This window comes from Taurulus bubalis (genome assembly GCF_910589615.1).
Source record: "Taurulus bubalis genome assembly, chromosome: 4".
NCBI lineage: Eukaryota > Metazoa > Chordata > Actinopteri > Perciformes > Cottidae > Taurulus > Taurulus bubalis.
In genome coordinates this window covers 20,380,058-20,395,494 of record NC_136592.1, presented here as the reverse complement: position 1 = coordinate 20,395,494, position 15,437 = coordinate 20,380,058, and the positions used below count along the sequence as shown (strand labels likewise).

General features: G+C 41.5%; 1 protein-coding gene across 1 annotated transcript; it reads left to right on the top strand.

Annotated features, from left to right (window-relative positions):
• Positions 1-2,244: 2,244 nt before the first annotated feature.
• Positions 2,245-15,281, top strand: LOC306735798 (alpha-protein kinase 3-like; the record flags this gene model as incomplete). Its single annotated transcript, XM_079217356.1, has 13 exons — positions 2,245-2,372; positions 4,158-4,279; positions 4,635-4,752; positions 5,007-6,297; positions 8,016-10,062; positions 10,209-10,356; positions 10,524-10,651; positions 10,755-10,790; positions 10,882-11,156; positions 11,367-11,455; positions 11,677-11,894; positions 14,202-14,250; positions 14,354-15,281. The coding sequence occupies 13 exons, from the start codon at positions 2,245-2,247 to the stop codon at positions 14,679-14,681; spliced, it is 4,977 nt and encodes a 1,658-aa protein (XP_079073482.1). The 3' UTR covers positions 14,682-15,281.
• Between the last annotated feature and the right edge of the window lie 156 nt (positions 15,282-15,437).

Here is a 15,437-nt window from a genome sequence, read left to right as displayed (position 1 = left end):
AATTGAAAAGCAACATTTGGATGTCTATCAAAGTAACTAAAGAATTGTTCCTTTCCATTTTTTTTTAACAAGATTTTGGCAAATAACATAATTCCACAATTTTCCTTTATTGTGATATGATTCAACATTAGGAAATCCCTCTCCAGCCATCAGCAGTTGGGTAACATGCTTCAGGGTTTCACTGTCAAACAGAGTCACATGACATAGTCTCCCGTACCCTGCAGTGTTTCCACACCCTGCTGGGCTTTGATCTCTGTGTACACACCCCGTCCAGAGTATTCAGACCATGTGTGTGTTTTCCAGCCCCTACACAGAGGACTGGCAGCCAGTCACACTGTATGTCTATCACTGCAGTGTGTGTGTGTTTGTGTGTGTGTGTGTGTGTGTGTGTGTGTGTGTGTGTGTGTGTGTGTGTGTGTGTGTGTGTGTGTGTAATCTATTCTAAAATAACTATGACTGATGAAGTCTATATGTCCATTTTGGGGGGTTAACGTCCCTTTCTCATTGTTAAATCTGTCATGATTTCTCTTAAAATGTTCCTTTATTTTGAAATTAAATTCTTCAGTTAATCTTGGTCGTTAAATTAAGTCACCTACCTGGCAAGAAAAAATGGAAAGTGTGGGATATAGAGGAACATGATGAATGGAGCAACACAATGAAATAGACAGAAGGCTCAAAGGTGTGCGTAATATAAAGTGTGTATGTGGTAATTGGAAAATTCAGATTGATATATTTGAACTTGATTTAGGAAGAACACTCTCCAATAAACTGTAATTCACAGAGTAGTAGCATCAGTTGCAATCTGTTCAAAGAAGATTTTAAGGATTTACAGTTTGTTTGCCATGCAAAAAATAAATTCCAGGTGAAAATAAAACATGTATAAAGGTCATTCTGATAACATTTAGTTCTCCATCTTACAGGTTGATAAACTTTTCTCTTTAATTTTTAATTGTTTGATGAGACCAACCATTTTAACAGGGTACACTTTTCCATTCAAACATTTGTATGAATAATATTGAACCGAATCAACTCATCAAGGGAAAAAGAAAAAAATTATTAAATCGCGGATTAGTGTGTGTGAGAATACACGTGCGTGAGTGTGTTTGTGTGTGCATGCTTGTGTAAAGATAACAACCCATAGCTCGTTGGCAGTCAGTGGGATCTGCCTATATAAGGCAGTTCTATTGCTACTGCTTTTCCTCTGGGGGTCGGAAGCAATTGTCACTTGCTGGACAATGCATTCCAGAGAGCTCAGTAGGCTTCACCATCTTACATTGTATGATAGAAAAATGCTTTTATCTTTAAAAAAAATTAGAACATTCCAAAGAACAAATGGGGAAGAAAAGATGCCAATACAGATGTCAATGAAACTCCACACTTTTATGTTTGGAAAGTAAACCTTGTGAGACTGGATGGCAGAGAGAATGCACTGCTCATATCAATGGACTTAAGAGTGAAGGCATCATTCTCCTGATTGACATCCTCATATGATGCTTTGCTATAGTCTGTACACACAGCTTAAAGTTTAGGGAGAAAGGCAGCCAGCTACTAATCACACAACTGCTCTTCTCTGATTGCACGTAATCCATTGGAAACAAAATATTGAAAAAAACCTTTCCCTGTTCTTTTAAATCCTTTCCTTCAATTCAGGGAACCAACCCCATAATGACCTTGTGTCAAATGGACTTATTGTGGATGTTTCTTCAAAAGTATTTTTTTGTTTCTATACAGAACTTTTACTAAATGGCTTTTAGCTTGTTTCATAAAATGGTCCATAGATCAGTTTTGGAAATTGTGATGTGCTCTTGTGCCTATTTGCAGGCCAACTATAAATAGTCCAGCAGCCTACGCATGCTCATGTTTGATTGGAAATTGCAGTGCCTGAAGGCAGTGCCGAGGGGCGTTTGTCAAAGAGGGACAGAAGCTTGTGAATGGTGAGTTAAATGTATAACATAGTCTGCTGAATGTCTGCTGAATGTTTATGCAAATAATTAATAGGAAAGGATGTAAAATATATTTTTCCAGAGCATCTCTCTATTTTTGTTTATAATCTCAAACTTTTTAATCTTAAATTTCAGTCAAACTTGATGTAATATAACTTTATGTTGTTGTGTCTGTGATATCGTTATGAGTGTTAATGTGATTTCTTTCAGCTCTCTGGAAAGTCCCCAAAAAAAAATTTTTTTTTACAACACAAATCTTTTGCTCCTGGAGTCCCCAGAGTATTCCTTTATCTGGTGGAAAATGGATTCACGGAGAACGACGACACACTCCTCTCTTGGAAATGGTAGATCCAACAATGGGGATGATATAAGTGGGAGTAGGCGGCCTACTAGCTGCAGCTACCTCTCTAACGTGAGGCCGGAGAACAGGTACAGATTCAACACTAACCCAGTGTGCTGTGCAACCTGTGGTCAGTCCAACATCAATACGTCATCGTTTTCGTAGCCCTTTATTGTGCAAGTTGCCATATATGGTAATTTTCCTCACAAAGTATTTCAATGAGTGCCCCTAACCTGGAATGGATTTGTGTGGCATATTCTTATTTTATTTGTGGCCATGGTCACCATAGTTTAGATAAACTATTGATTAAGAATAGCATCTCAGTTATGCACCACGGGCCCCATTTCCTATCAAGCATTACACCAACAACAGCTTCTGCATTAAAAAATCTGTTCATGGAACAACCTATGTTGACCTTTAAGTTCACGATACAGAAATGTTCTAAATACTGCCCTGCATTTTCTTTTCTTATATCAAAACCCTCAAGTTATTTGATAAATGGCGATATGCAGCACTATTGGCTTCTGGGAATATAATTATAAGAAACTAGAATTTGGATTCTTTGTCATCTCCTGTTGGCCTTTAACAAGACTATTGCCAGTGTGATTCATTCTGGAAAAAATGTGCAGTGCGTCATCACTGCAAAATGATATGTGAAAATAATTTGAGGAGAATGGAGAGTAGTATTGTTTCCAGATGGAATTGGGATAAACTCTATAAAAACTATTGGGGAAAAATGTATCTGAAAGGATGAACAGGAAATGCTGTTTTTTTTAGCTTAAAAATGTACTCGTCATAGTTACATGCTGTAGTATTTTTATCGTCAACATTGAAATCTAACCAGATAAACAGCAGTATGTAGTGTATGCTCAGTAACTTAATTAAGTGAGACAACATTTAGTATTAGTGTCTGCTTTTGTTTGCTTAATCACAATTAACATGCAGTGAAGTGTAACTGACTGTGCACTGACCCAACAAATGGATGTCAACACCAGACATGCATCAACTGCACGTCATGTACACAATATGCATGCACGCCAACATTAATTTATGTTATTATATGTGTGGGCTGTTTTTCCACATTACTACATGCAATTATGGGTCAATATTCTTTAGCTATTACATTTATGGTGATGTGTTAATTTTTCTAATGAATATATCTGGACTAATTAGGCCTCTCTAAGGACACAACAAATAGCTATTCATTCTGAACTTCAAAAGCAAAGGATCAAAAGAAAACAAAAGCCATTTGTTTCCGTTGCGTCCTGTAAGAACTGCTCAACACTCAATAAGAACAAATCTTAGTCTAATCTTATGTTGTGTTATTGATGTGATTGAAGGCTAAATTTAGATTTGGCGTTCGTGACCAAATCAGCACATTGGAGAAATATAAGTCTCTTTTTTCTTTGAGTAATGCTTAATCATAACTAGAACCTGTTGCATCATAACTAGAACCTGTTGCTCCACACAGGCTCTTACCACAATTTGAAACAATTTAGGATTTACATTTTCCGACAGCCACCATGCAACAAGTTGGCTCACAACATTTGTGTACATCTTTTTTATGAGACTGTGGGTGATGCTACAGTCACTTTGTTTATGTTTTTTCACAATGGTCTTTCAGAGCTGCATTTGCTCCCATATTCAGTGCTATGTTGAGGTAATGGAGGCTCGGTCTTGAGTCGAATAACACATCTGGTATTTTTATTTAAAAAAATTGACTGTTCACAAACTTGATCTATTGAAGGCAGCACTTTTGAATTCAGTAATCTTTATAAATCATTCCTACCAATACTTTTTGCTCTTGAGTCTGAAAACTGTCCATCTATGCAAAACAATGATGCGGTATGTGCGGAATGCCCTCTCTTTCACAGGAGCACACTCTGCAGCGTGATTGCACAGTTAACAGAGGAAACCCAGCCCTCCTTCGAAACAACCCTCAAGTCAAAAGCTGTATCTGAGAATTCCTATGTGAAGTTCTCGTGTGTGGTTACAGGTAAACACAACTTCATTGCACCACTCTGCGAGGCTTTACACCAGATGTATGTGACCTAATGGAAATGTATTACTGGAATATACAATAATACAGTGGACTTGATGAAGGATCAGTTTGTAAAAATGTAAAGGAATAGAACGCACCAAAATAATGTCCGACCTCTGAACAAAAAGGCTCAATGTAAATCTGATTTCATGCATCTTTAGCATCTGAAAAATACAAGACAAGCTCTTTCTTTCTTTACACTTCAGGGAAGCAATTGATAGTTAAACGGCTACCTTTTTTAGTTAGTTTTAGTTAATACATACATTGTTTTATGACCATATATATATATATTTTTATTTTTATTTTTCAGGATACCCTATTCCACAAGTAACTTGGTACAAGGATGATGTGCAGTTAGACAGATTCTGTGGACTTCCTAAATATGAAATCTTCCGCAATGGACAAAACCATTCCCTGCACATCTACAAGTATGTATGTTTGGAAACACTGACATGACATCTGAATGGGCTTGTTCTACCAAAACAGTACAAACTTTCAACAACAACATGTAAATGACTACACAGCAACAGGTACTCTGATGGCGTTTTAATAAAGAGTTTATTTCCTGTTCAGCTAACACAGCACTTTCTCCTTTTCAGCACTGTTTACTTGTTTTTCTTAGGGATACATTTTGTTCAAAATAGTTTGAATTAAGGCAACTTAAATTGTCTTTTCTTTGCAGTTGCACTGTGGAGGACGCAGCTATATATCAGACCTCAGCCAGCAACAGTAAAGGCATTGTGTCCTGCTCTGGGGTTCTGGAGGTGGGCGAAATGAACGAGTTCAAGATCCACCAGCGCTACTTCGCCAAGCTCAAACAAAAGGCAGAGAACAGACGCAGGGAAGCGGAAGGTAAAGAAAACCAGGAACCGCTCCGAACCATTAGTCCGGACCGCACCATTAGTCCGGACCGCACCATTAGTCCGGACCGCACGCAGAGGAAGCGTCGCTCCACAATGGAGGCCTTTCTCAGCACTCCAAGCTCCATGGAGGATGAGGGCAACGAGGAGAGCATTCAGGCTGTCGCTGTGGAGACTGAAGCCAGGTTAAAGGAAGCAACTGTGGAAGAGGTGGAGAATAAGCCAATCCCCATCACCAAAGGAGCAGTGTCAGCCTTAACTAATGGACAGACTAGCGGTGACAACGGCAACAAGAACGGGACACGTATATATGACTCTGGCCAGAAGATTTTTACTACACATGAACCCAAAACTCCCTTTGTCAAAAAGAAGATTAAAATTTCCAACAGTACACCAGGAAAGCAGCCATCTGAGGAGAGAAGGGCAAAAGATGAGACCCTAACCTCTGTAGCTCTGGCCTGCACAGGGCCAGTTCAGTCTGAGGCGAATTCAGAAGAGTTTATGGAAGTAGAGAACATTGTTAGTTCATCATCTGTGGATTCAGACTCCCGGAACGGGACAGAGCGACATCAGAAATCAGAAACAGAGGAAGTATCGCGTGCTGAAAGGCCTTCAAAGGGTGAAAACATATGTGTTGAGGTAGCCGTTCCTTCACAGAAAGGACAGCTGCCTGCCTCAGTACCTGCCGCTGCTCTTACGTCTACAAGTCATACTGTTTCAAGAACTGAAGGGAAAAAAGCTGCAAAGCATGAGAAGAAAGCTGGGCGTAAAGATACTGAACAGAATTTGGAAATGCAGAAGCAAAGTCCTCACATGACCTCAACACAGCGACAGTCAAGTGCTGCTGCAGTATCCCGACCACCCCAAAGCACAGTAAAGGGTAACATCTCTAAAACAGAACATGTTGAAGTTATGGTTATGGACGAGAAGTCAAATACTCCCACTGCTGGATCTTTAGCACACAGAGACATTGAGTCAGTGAACACACCACGTGAAGGCAGAACCTCTTTGCTTCAGCGTCCATGTGAACAGACTGGAGGTCAGCCGTCTGCGAATAAAGCAAGCCCCACCCAAAGAAATGTGTCTGTGTCTCGGCCAGCGCTGCTGAACGAGGTGAGCGAGCCTTTTCGCATGAGCTCATGAGCGCTTTGTGCTGCCAACACAGGCCTCATCAGTAACACAAGCATCCTGGAGCTATTTATAGCTTTTACAAGTATGCCTTGCTGTGTGACAAGAATTAAATGACGCACATGTTGACAGATGCAACAGTAGATTCATGCGTTTGATATTCTTAGTTCAAAATTCTGAGAGTTGCAGTATTTTCTTATGATATAGATTTTGGATTGTATTTTGGCTCTCAAAAGATATTATGGTACATGGATTAAGCAGATTTTCCCCCCAAGCAAAACTTTGACATGTGGGGAAATACTTTTTTATCGCTTTCTCGCAGAGTTAGGTCAGAAGAAGATCGATACCCCGCTCATGTCTGTCTGTTAAATCTAAAGCAATAGCCAACAGCGGGTTAGCTTAGCAAAAAGACTGGAAACAGGGGGAAACCGCAAGCCTGGCTCTGTCAGAAGGTAATTTTTGTTTTTACATCTTTTTTCATATAGATTAAACAATGATATATATTATGTTAATTAGTTAACTTTAGAGGTGCTGGTAGATGGATTTTAATGTTGGACAGAGGCAAGCTAGCTGTTTACTCCTTAAGTGTGATGCTGAAGCTAGCAGCTGCTGACTGTGGCCTAAGAGCAAATATGTCGGCTATGCAGAAAAAAATTATTCAGATGGACTTAAAAAGACGCGAGAATAGATCTTTGAATAAGTGTATATCCCCAAACGTCCAACTAATTCTTTAACAAATGAAAGTAAATGGAGGATATTGTGATGGTGACCTGATTGATGATGTTAAGCCTCTATAACGACATTCAGCCTATGCATTTGGCAACAGCCTATATAAGCACTTGTTTCGCTATTTGGATTGCGTATCTTTATTGTCCACTGCTTATGCAATCCTCCTGACTCTAGGTGCATGGTTGAATACTGACGGCACCGAGTGCTGAGACAAAACACTGCACAGCTGAAGCACCTCTTAAAATTATTGCCATTCCTTTCTGGCCACACTTAAAAGTAAAATAGCCAGCTTACTTAGGAATAGGCCTCACTGTGTCAGCATTATATATAAGGGAAGGAGGGAATCAGAAATTAGCGAAACTGCTGATTTTTTATGTTGTTTATTATGACATTGAATATGACCTTTATGAGTTTGTTAAGTATTTTGATGTTTTGCAGTTGCTTTTTTAGGGAACCTACAGTATGGGCAAAATGAGAATGACCCTGAAGCTATATCATGGCTTATCTCATGACATATGACACAGGGAACCTCTCGTGCTAATTTGAAAAGGGATTCAGCTCACTTACAAACGTTATGAGGATTTAAAGCTCAACCAACATCCTTGTATGGCAGAGACGTATGGAAGAGAGTAGTGCATCATGCTTACATTTCGCTATATGCATGATATATCACACTACCGACTGTCTAAGCTTCTAACATGAATGCAAACACTAATGTGGCAGGTATTTCACTGAGAGCAATGTGAAAATTGCAAACTGTTGAAGGAAAGGTTTCTCGTTATCATCACGTTCTATATTGTCTCTGGTTCATAAATTCCTCTTTGCTCCAAGGTCTTTCCATTCCGTTCTCTGTTTGTTGCTGGTTACACTGTTGCTGTTTTAAAATTGCATGTGTTTGTCCATGTTCTGCATAGCCAAGGATAAGGGAATAAGTATTTACAGCATGGAAATCTCTGCTTGTATTTTGCCTCAAGGTTACGCAGGCCCATAAAAAGAGGAACAGGAATGATGCACCTGTCAGCCTTCAGCATCCACCTAACCAGATGGATGCACAACCACCACGAAAGACCGACTCAGAGAGAGAGACCACGGCAGATGACATCCAGACCCCGTCTTTGCGGTGTGGTCTTCAAGCAGCAATTGACAAAATGGCACAGGACACATGGGATCATTCCAAGGGATCAAAGGAAAGCCATAGGGCCCTTTTTACAGACATACAGAAGTCACGCCTCCAAAGCCCTGGTGGTGGTGAGACCTCCCAAGGGTGTAACGTTTCTTCCAGCACCCAGCAAAGCCAAATTAATACACCTATTAAATTTGTTGAAGGGACAGAAATACAAGTTTATGAGAAGGTAGAAGGCAACAAGGTAGGTAAGTTATTAGTGGAGTCTAACAGCGTGGCTCCAAATGAGAAGATTGTTGAGATGGAGACTGAATGTGCTGCTCTGCATATGATTGGACCCACTGAAACAGAAAAGACAAAAGATGCAGCAAATAAAGACACTGATGTTATCATTGTGAATGGATCGAATAAAGAAACTAAGAATGAGCATATATTAGATATGGAGGAGGAAACTAGTTCAGCATCACAGGTTCTACAGTCATCTATGTTGGAGCCTGCAATCCCACTCCTGACAAAAACTCCAGAAAACACAAACGTGTCTGAACTCCAGATTAAAGAGTCCCAGGAAATTCCAAAACCTGTCACAAAAGTAATATCTGTAGCTAAACTTTTGAGCTCACAAATAAAGGCTCTTGAATCCACACTAGTAAATTCAGTGACAGCCTTACCGGTTCATGCTGGCTTACTACAAGATCCAACTACAACTGTGACCGAAACATGTGAGGAAGATAACAGCAAACCGACAGTGAATAACACTGAGACGGGTATTACTCCCCCCAGAAACATAAAAGAAACCCTCATTGAGGTTTATAATCAACAAAATAAAACTGATCAGGAACAAATTCAGTCTCAAGGTGCAACTCCACCGCCTGTTCAGGCTTTACAAAACCCATCTGTAATCCCTCCTATCTCTGACATTGACACTGGCACCACTGCAGAGACTGCAGGACTTCATGGCAGTGACAACACATATCATAAAGGTGTCATGGACATTTGCCAGGAAACTGAAGTCTCAACTCAGTTTCCTCTGAAAGATTGCCCTGTTGTTTCCCCTTCTGGGAGTGAAAATGTCAAAGACGATCTTCCTCCTTCGACCTCTAAGGATGAACCGACCACACAACTTTCATCTATAACTGTCCCACGAGAACCTGGGACTCCAATTGCAGTGACAAATATTACAGTTCTGGAGCATGCCAAATGTGAACCTGCTCAAGGCAAACACATGGGAGTTACACAAAAGTTAACCCCAGAAAATAAACTCAACTTCCAAACTGAAATGGGGATTACTAAAATTAATTCTACAACACTAGATCAATACAACATGGAAGAACACAACACAAACACCAGTTCTTTGCAGAGTCCCTCTAAAGGTGAATTTGGAACAGATACACAAGGGAGTAATCTTCACATTATTCAGCAGGACAGCTCAATGGTGGAGGAATGTTCAAGGGCTGACTTTTTAGGCAAACCAACTCTTGGGGCTAGTCCATTGTTAAAGAGACGAGACTGTGTTTCTCCCATTCCTTCTGCTACTCCACAAGAGCTAGCCTCTGGGGCCCGACGCAAAATCCTAGTGCCCAAGGCCAAACCTGAAGAGGCCTCAGAGGCCACATCCCCGGTTGATAACCAAACTCAGAAAAAGGAAGTTCCTACGGAGAGCAGCACGCTTTCCGCAAGTCTCGTGACCCTCGCTAATTCTCCAAGCCTGTCGAGAAGGTCACCTCTACTCCAGCCCTCTGTTGAGCCAACCTGTCTTGCAGAAAAGCGTTCTCCGCTCTTGAACCGGAGGAAGACGGCATCTGAGACTCAAGCACCAAACCAGCCGCCCTCTGAGGAGATCCACACTCCAAAAATGGAGGGGAAACCTGCAGAGAAGGACAAGCATGACCCATTCAAAGGTACAATGGAATTGTACAGCAAATAAATGTTGCATATGGCAGACACACACAGTATACTGTATATCAGACTGGATGCATCCACGTTGACATTTTTAACATATAAGTTTATTCACCATGCTGTCTGTGTTGTGTCTCTTTCCCTCCAGCTCCCCAAGTTATACGTAAGATCAGGGGTGAAACCTTTGCAGATGCTTCGGGACACTTGAAACTGTGGTGCCAGTTCTTCAACGTACTTAGTGACTCGACAATCAGATGGTACAGAAATACAGAGGCGATTGCTCAGATTAAAAGAAAGTAAGTTTTCAGTGGGACTGCAAAGAAAATCTAAAGTTTCACAAGAAATATTGTGAAATATGTATAATGTAGTTCTGTGATGTTTTTTTAAATGTATTGTTTATAAATGACCAGAAAGCATGCAAAATAGGAAGGAAGACAAATAGCTTTTATTGTTTGTTTCTCAGTGCAGGGGATGAAACTCAGGTCAATCTTGCCATTGTTCAGGCAACATGCAAAGACTCTGGTGTTTACGGATGCACAATCACAAATGAATATGGGACCGACTCAACAGACTGTCTGCTTAGTGCAGATAGTATGTATTATTTTACTTTACATTTGGCATAAAACTAAAACTTTTCCTTGCATTACTAGACCGCAACAAACCTCATTCTGCTTTCTCTCTCACTGTGTTGCAGTCTTGACTGGAATGTCCCTACGTGAGGACCTTGGTGGTAAGATGAGACTTGTTTAGATCACAGTTTTTCCAGTGTCAGAGCCCAAATGCTTTTCTGACTGACATGTTTTACATTCTTCTGCACGCAGTTGGAGAAGAGATCGAAATGACACCCCTGCTATTTAACAAGGGTGTAGCTGATGCTGGCGTCTGGGGTAACAATCTTTTTGGCCGTATAATGATGCAGGAATCTCATATCGGTGATGGCTGTGCTCATAAAGTCTGGAGGGCCAAAGTTATTTATGGTCTGGAGCCTGTGTTTGAGTCTGGAAACACGTGTATCATTAAAGTATGCAACCCCATCGCCTATGGAGGCAAAGCAGAAAGCTGCCTTATAGAAAGGAACCTGGAAATTGTCAAGCAGGTATGTAAAAGGGTTTGATTCCTTCGAGTCTTCTGAGATGTAGATATATAATTCTATAAGCTTACAAACCCAGTGTTCAAGTGAATCAGTCAGTAGTCATTCTTGCCACCCACATAGGATTACTGAGGAACTAATCAAATGAAGAATATAAATATACTGATGTAAATTGAGCATATCTTTACTGGCCGTTCTCCAACGTGCTGCATACAGGAGTGTAAAATTCGGAACTTGGCGCGGGAATACTGCAAAATCTTCTCTGCAGAGGCAAGAGGGATTGAAAACTTTGGTCCCTCGCTTGAGTGAGTATGATCTCTTCGTTCACTCTTCCTCAAAGTTGAACATCCTCTTGAGCAGTGTTTTTCAACCTTTTTTGAGCCGCACATTTTCTACAATAAAAAAATCCCGCGGCACACCAACAACCGCGGCACAGTGGTTGACAATCACTGCTCTTGAGTATCATTTACAGTGCACGGACTATTAAGCCTCTCTAAAAGTCAATCACGTCATCTTTGCCACACAGGGTGATCCCAGTCTACCTGATGTACCGACCAGCAAACACTGTCCCTTATGCCACAGTTGAGGCTGATCTGTCAGGAGGCTATCAGAAATACTCTGTCCTCGATGATACAGGCAGAATAGACATGAGGTCTGGCTCTGAGGTGGAGCAGAAGTGCTGTGCCCTGCAGCACTGGATCTTTCAGTGGACTAATGGCAGTCTCCTACTCACTCGTCTAGAAGGTAGGCTGACACCTGAATTCAACAGGGCAATGGGAAATGTATGTTTTACCCGAATTTGTGGCAACGGTTTTTAATGATATGAAAACTGAGGCCACTTTCTTTTTTTACCTCGTGGTTCATTCCACAAAACAACAAGCGTTTTTCATGTTTGTGTTCAATTGAAGAGGCAGTGAGCGTGTGAGGCTCAAAATTGGTTGATGGATTACACACGTTGCCATAACTAATATGTTGCTTGCAATAAGGAGAAGTTTTTTAGTACAGTCACTGAAAATGTGACCTTCTCAACCCCTAAAATGAGGCATGTGTACCGTAAAATGCGGGTTATAAGGCGCACCCTTTTAAAAGCCGCATCTACTAAATTAAAAAAAAAGTCGTACTTAATCTTAAACAAGCCGCGGCAGTTTATAAGCCGCCGCTGCTGCTGCTGCTGCTACTGCCCGCATACCCGCTGCCCGAGTTGGGCGTCGAGCCGGGGCTGGTCCCGCTACCTTCAGTGGTTGTCCGGGAACTAGCTGTCGTATTTTTAAATACACATGAGACATGAGAACAAACTGCTGTTAACTGTAACTCTTTTATTCCTCGGGCCGCCATGCTCTGACCTCTCGATGCAGGTCACAGGTTGCAATTCCCACCTGAATCCTCCCCTGGGTCCTAAGTCCCTACATGTACTATTTGTTATGAACATCCATTAAACATACGCAGGGCTCTCAAGTGTCACGCATTGAGCGTGACTGTCACGCATTTCGGTCTTAAGTCACGCCCTCCTGCCACACATCGTATTTCTCACGCTGAAAAAAAACTCTAGGCTATTTAATGTGCCGCAGCGCACAAACATGACCTGGTCGCGCTGCCCTCACCATGGAAGAATCAAGCACGTCTCCCCCGAATCCCCTGGAGCTCTGCCGCGAGGTGCCACTCATCAGCCAATCAAAAAAAAAAAATGGGCTACACGAATAGCCAATCAGAAAAGCGTATCTGTTGTATCTGGGTGAAATATCCTGGGGGGGAGGAGGAGGATATGTCACTCTTACCTTTCTTAAAAACTTGAGAGCCCTGCATACGTGAAATCAATGTACCTACATACATTCATAGCAAATACCACACTAGCTGCTGCAGCTAACGCTGACAATACTTTGTATTTTTGTGCTGAATTTCCAGTGTTGTTTACTCAAACAGTGTGTAGCTCGTTAGCTCGTCGCACGCTAGCTCGTCGCTCGTTAGCTTGTGGAGGTGGTAGGAGAGGCAGGGATTCCCTCGCCGTCAGACCTGTTTTCTATCACCCACTCGGGTGAGTGTGGTGGCATCGTCGGTGGGTGCCAGCGGAGAGCCAAGCAGGGTGGCTGGGTGAGAGGCACCGGGGAGGACAGCAAGGAGTTTGACTGCTGCTGAGTAGGGTTGGGTACCGTTCCAACACGTCCGGTACCTACCGGACCGAAAAGCAACGCAGATTTCGGTGCTTCCTTCCGGTGCCTGAGCCGATTTAAATACTTTTTTTTTTACACTACTCTGTAAAGTTGCACGGTATATAGATGCTAAAAACGATTATTAAAATAGCGCGGATCAGTCAATCAGTGCTCTCTGTCTGCCTGCATGCAGAGCGGGGCTCGAGGGGGCGGGGCTTCCAGCGCTCACACACACACAGTGCGCGCACACAGAGATCGCTGGAGACACGAGCACGAGCTTTTGAGTTGAGATGTACTTATTTATTTATATCTATAGTATACTTTAAACAGTTAATAATATTGTTCAATTTGAAGAAAAAAAATTGCCTTGGCAATAAAAAAGTATCGGTTCAGGCACCGTTTAGGCACCGGTATCGTTTTAAAAGTATCGGTTTAGCACCGGTATCGGAAAAAACCCAAACGATACCCATCCCTACTGCTGAGAGGACCCTCTATTACAGTGAGATCACTCGTAGAGGGGATTTGGGAATATTTCATGTGAATGTTGTACCGTATGTCTCTGCAACTGCTGCTAAATTTAGAATCGGAAAAATCCTTAAATAATCCGCACCGATATTTAAGCCGCACGGGTCAAAGTTGAGGAAAAAAAGCGAAAAAAGTAGCGGCTTATGACCCGAATTTTACGGTAATCTTAAACACCCTCGGGTTAATAAAACATGATTTGTTATGCAGCGTTATATTCACAATAACAATGAGAAACAACTTGTATTTTTATTTTTCTCTCCCTCTTACATGTTTAGTGCTGAAGTTAATGTGGTGAATATTTACATTGCATGACTGTCACATTTGAATATGTTTTCTGAACAACAGAAAAATAAAGTAATTGCGTGGTGTTGTTTTGCAGGTGTTGACACCAAGATCACCAATGTTGGGATTTCAGTTAAATCGACGGGGTTAGTATAATTATGTAGTGAAAACCTAATTTTACAGCTAATTTACATTCATGCTGACCACAATCACGACTGTGATATTTGGCTTTGTTGTGTGTTGCTGCAGGCATCACGGTCTGTCTGTGGAAGGGAATCCCAAAGTTTTTGAGCAGTTTGTCTCCCAGCACCAGTGTAACTACTTCTGTGGTCTGCTCAGCCTGAGGTCACTAAAGGTCATGGACTCTTTATTGACGCCATCGAAGCCTAAGGGCTCCCGGAGTCCATTACTTCAACGCAAAATGGCGAATGACTCCTCCAGCCCTCAGGCCGGCCGGAGAGCTGCTGGCAGCCCCAAAGTGCCCAGGAAGAATGAGCAAGAGGGCAGAAACACCCCCACGAGTCAAAAAGCTGCGAATGCTCCCAAACTTGTTACGATGGAATTGAGTAAGATATGAGAGATCACATATTTTCTCAATAGTATAGAATTCTCATCAAATTCTATTGACTTTCTCCACGATGAAGTCCGAAAACCAGAAATGGTTCACTGCACAAAACAGGGCAGGGAGAAACAAAGCAGGCTGATTACACCGCTGTTTTTAAAAGAGGTGTAAAACCCTTCAGAGACCAGGAAAGAGAATAATAAATAACATTTTGACAGCCACCATTCCTTGCCATTATCATTCTTAGTGGATTGATGCCCTTACGTGTTGTGGTGATTATCTAAGGTTTCCTACAATCAACAAATCTTGGGGTTGAAATGACAGTTAAGTGCAGTGAGAAGTAGCTGTCCTGGGTTTGTGTTCTATCAATCCATGAACCAAAGGTCACAGATTGTGAATCCCAATCTCAGGTCAGTGTATTTGTACTAAATGAATTTGCAAGATAACACTTTTTGAAGTCAAGTCCTAACAGATACAAAGTACAGCACATTTTCAAGGCTATGAGTGAAAAAACTATATTTTTCGGTTATGTATCAAGCCAAATGTAGCTTCACGTAACACTGTTGTACGGTGGCAAATGGTGCAAAAGGCTGTAAAATAAAAGATGTGATTATGCCTTGTACGTTTGGAGAAAGTGCTGTAAAAGTGCATGACGTGCTTTTTGAATGTGGAGTGTCATTCTTAATAGAGATGATCATATTGAAGAGTGAGCTAAATCACAGCAATGAAAGCATCCCAATCAGTCTCTCTGACATCTGCAGTCACTCATTA